The sequence below is a fragment of the Ipomoea nil genome, unplaced genomic scaffold (genome assembly GCF_001879475.1).
Source record: "Ipomoea nil cultivar Tokyo-kokei standard unplaced genomic scaffold, Asagao_1.1 scaffold1834, whole genome shotgun sequence".
Taxonomy (NCBI): domain Eukaryota; kingdom Viridiplantae; phylum Streptophyta; class Magnoliopsida; order Solanales; family Convolvulaceae; genus Ipomoea; species Ipomoea nil.
In genome coordinates this window covers 4,197,087-4,200,172 of record NW_017618262.1, presented here as the reverse complement: position 1 = coordinate 4,200,172, position 3,086 = coordinate 4,197,087, and the positions used below count along the sequence as shown (strand labels likewise).

At 39.2% G+C, this 3,086-nt stretch overlaps 1 protein-coding gene across 1 annotated transcript; it reads right to left on the bottom strand.

Moving 5' to 3' along the window:
* Positions 1-1,588: 1,588 nt before the first annotated feature.
* Positions 1,589-2,660, bottom strand: LOC109192870 (ankyrin repeat domain-containing protein 6-like). The gene is made up of 2 exons (XM_019343580.1): positions 2,141-2,660; positions 1,589-1,848 (listed from the first exon to the last, which is right to left on the bottom strand). Exons 1-2 carry the CDS (start codon positions 2,658-2,660, stop codon positions 1,589-1,591), a joined length of 780 nt encoding a protein of 259 aa, XP_019199125.1.
* Positions 2,661-3,086: the final 426 nt, after the last annotated feature.

Here is a 3,086-nt window from a genome sequence, read left to right as displayed (position 1 = left end):
TCGCCATCGTTGTTTTTCCAGTTCCATAAACTTGGATGTGTACAATTTTGTACCCGCTGTTGGATTCCAACAACATTAGCAGAACGAATCGAAGACTGTCAATGTAATATAAAAACATGTAGTATGTGCAATTTAGCCAAGTTAGTTACCTTAAACCAGAGCATAGCCCATGACATCTGCTTCAAAGGGCCATGGGGAAAAGTTTTTTCGCCTCCTAGCTTTGCTGCATGATGCATAACGGTGTTTCCTTGTAAATCAATATCAGACAGCATACTATCCTTATTCACAACGTTTTTCATCAAGTATTCATAAAGAAACCGGTTCTTAACCATTGCTGCTATATGCACAATGTTGCATCCCTTTTCATCCCATGTTTCTGCAGCTTCTGGATGGGTGTGCACTATTTCTTTCACCAACTCAGTTATCCCATGCTTGGTAGCTTCCAGTAATGCATTCTGCAAATTTCGCAAGTGGTCGAACTTCCACTCGTCTTGTTCTATCAATTCTCTTGCCACCATTACTGCAAGTATGTGCTTCTGCTTCGCATCGTCAATGGCTGCTAGCCAACCATTTCCTACGATACAGAATGAAACACAAATAATAAATTATATTAAAGAAACCTTGTTCTGATACAAGGATGGGTATGTAGTTTATGAGATGTCGCACTTAAAATGCAATTGATGAATGGTGATCTTTTTCTTTTGATGAAGACAGTTGAACCATGCTGTTTTGTTACTTGAAATAGCGCCGGTATACCTGTTTGATAATCCCACAAAAACTGATTTTAGGAGTAGTATAATTTTCTTGTTTTTGGCAAATGGAAGAAAGTAAAGTACTTATTTGCCTACAAATGTTAAATTTCTTCACTTCCACACGCACACTGCAACGATATTAGATGAGTAAATTACTTGTGATTCAGACTCACTATATGTGTTGATTGGGAGAAAAAGACTTAAATGTGAAGATAAGAGTCATGTATTTCTCAAAATGTGACTGTCCATTTTTGTGGACAAAAAAATGAAAAAAAGTTTGGGACATGCATTTGAGCAGAGGTCAAACCACAAACGCACGTCTCACTTAAGTTTTTTTTTTTTTTTTTTTTTTTTTTTTTTTTTTTTTTTTTTTTTTTTTTAAATTTGGTCCCCGGCAACTCCCTTCTCCAGCGAAGGAGAAGGCATTTCCTTCTCCTTCACTGGAGAAACCGGCCACTAAATCGCTAGCTTCTCCAGCGAAGGAGAAGGCAGCTAGTGGCCCTTCTCGATTTGGTCGTCCACTTCTCCAGCGAAGGAGAAGGCCACCGCCACTGGTTGCCTTCTCCTTTTGGTCGCCGGTTTCTCCCGCGATTGCCTTCTCCTTCGCTGGAGAAGGGTGTCGTCGGCGAAGTTACCAAATTAAAAAAAAAAAATAAATACACAAATGCAAGTGGGACTTGCATTTGTGATTTGACTACTTCTGACATCAAATACATGTCCCAAACTTATTTTTCATGTTTTTTACTACAAAAATGAATATTCACATTTTAAAAAATACATGTCTCTACCTTCACATTTCAGTCTTTTTCCCTGAGGATTGGTACCTAGTAACACTACTAGGAGGTCACCGCATTGGATCTAATTGTTACATTAGATGTAACTCTCAGCATAAAAGTAAAGTACTTACAGCAATAGATTATGGTTTCAAAAAGCTGCCAAAAGAAGAGTGGCATGGTGCCCAGAACTTGGAAGCTGAAGGGAGATGCACTCCTGAATGAATGGTGATGCGTAGCCAACACATTGAGGGCAGTCATGCCCCTTCCATTTGGCTTACAAGCAAGCTTAGGAAACTTGCTCAGTATCTCCATTGCCAGATCTGTACGTTTAACAAAACATGCATTTACACATACATGATACATCGATCACCTCTGTGAATCCACCAATACCCACTACTGAAAATTATGGAATTTCTTACCCCTGAAAGTGATCTTAAATAAGTCAAAAGCAAAAACTGGTCGGAAATAGCAACAAATTAAAAGTTTTTTCGGATACCAAAAGTGGTTGGAACAAGGCTTTTGACTTGATTTAAGCCCACTTTCAGGTGGTCGAAATTCTATAATTTTCAACAGTGAGAAATGCCAATTCGAAAACGGAATAATAATTGTTACCATAATGTTCATTCATTACGGCTGCATGGAGAATCGTACAACCATCCTCTCTCTTCAAAGTGGAGTGCTCCGGATCATATGTTGCTACTGTTGCTGATAGCAATATGGAAAACACTTGTTCTTCACCGGCAGCCGCCGAAACATAAAGAGGAGTTTCTCCTAAGATGTTTGCAGCACAGGCAAGATTCATGTCCGCAGATAACATGATATGCACCGCCTCCTTTTGCCCAAACCTCGCCGCCTTATGCAACGGCGTGTCCCCATCGTTGTTCATCATCCCAAGCTCTTCGATGCTAACCACACATTCTTGAATCAACGCTCTAAGCGCACCCACGTTTCCATAGACCGCAAGGAAATGGAGGATGGTGTTTCCTCGTATATCCACCGGCCTGTTTCTTGCCTCCTTCCAAAAACGGCCAAGGGTTTCCATATCATGCGGCGGCAGAGCCTTTGATGACGAGGTTGCCGCTCTGTAGGCCGCCGACAACAAGGTGGCGCTTTCTTCTCTGTTACTTGCCATTTTGTTCTTAGCTAGCTTTAATTTCTTTAATGGCCGCTAGAATATAATTGGATCGAGTTTTGTCCTTCCTAACTTCATATATATATATATAATATTGCTTCGAAAATATGGTCGGTGTGTATATATATAAAAATATAAAGTTAAGTCTGTGATCTATATATATGTTAGGTGGTAACAAGTGCTTAATCCTAACACAGCTTCATATATATAACCTCCCCAAATCATATTTTCATCAACCCTTAGCTTGCTGATTCTATATTCCACAGAGAAAAGAGAGATGAATTACCTTATAATAAAATACTCAAACCTAACATTCTATAATCAGTGTCAACAACACATTAACAGGTTGATAGGTTGAATGTAATTTTTCGTTAGGTTGTAATTGAATTGAAATTCGTTGAAGTCCTAAATTACGTTGTTTGGTTG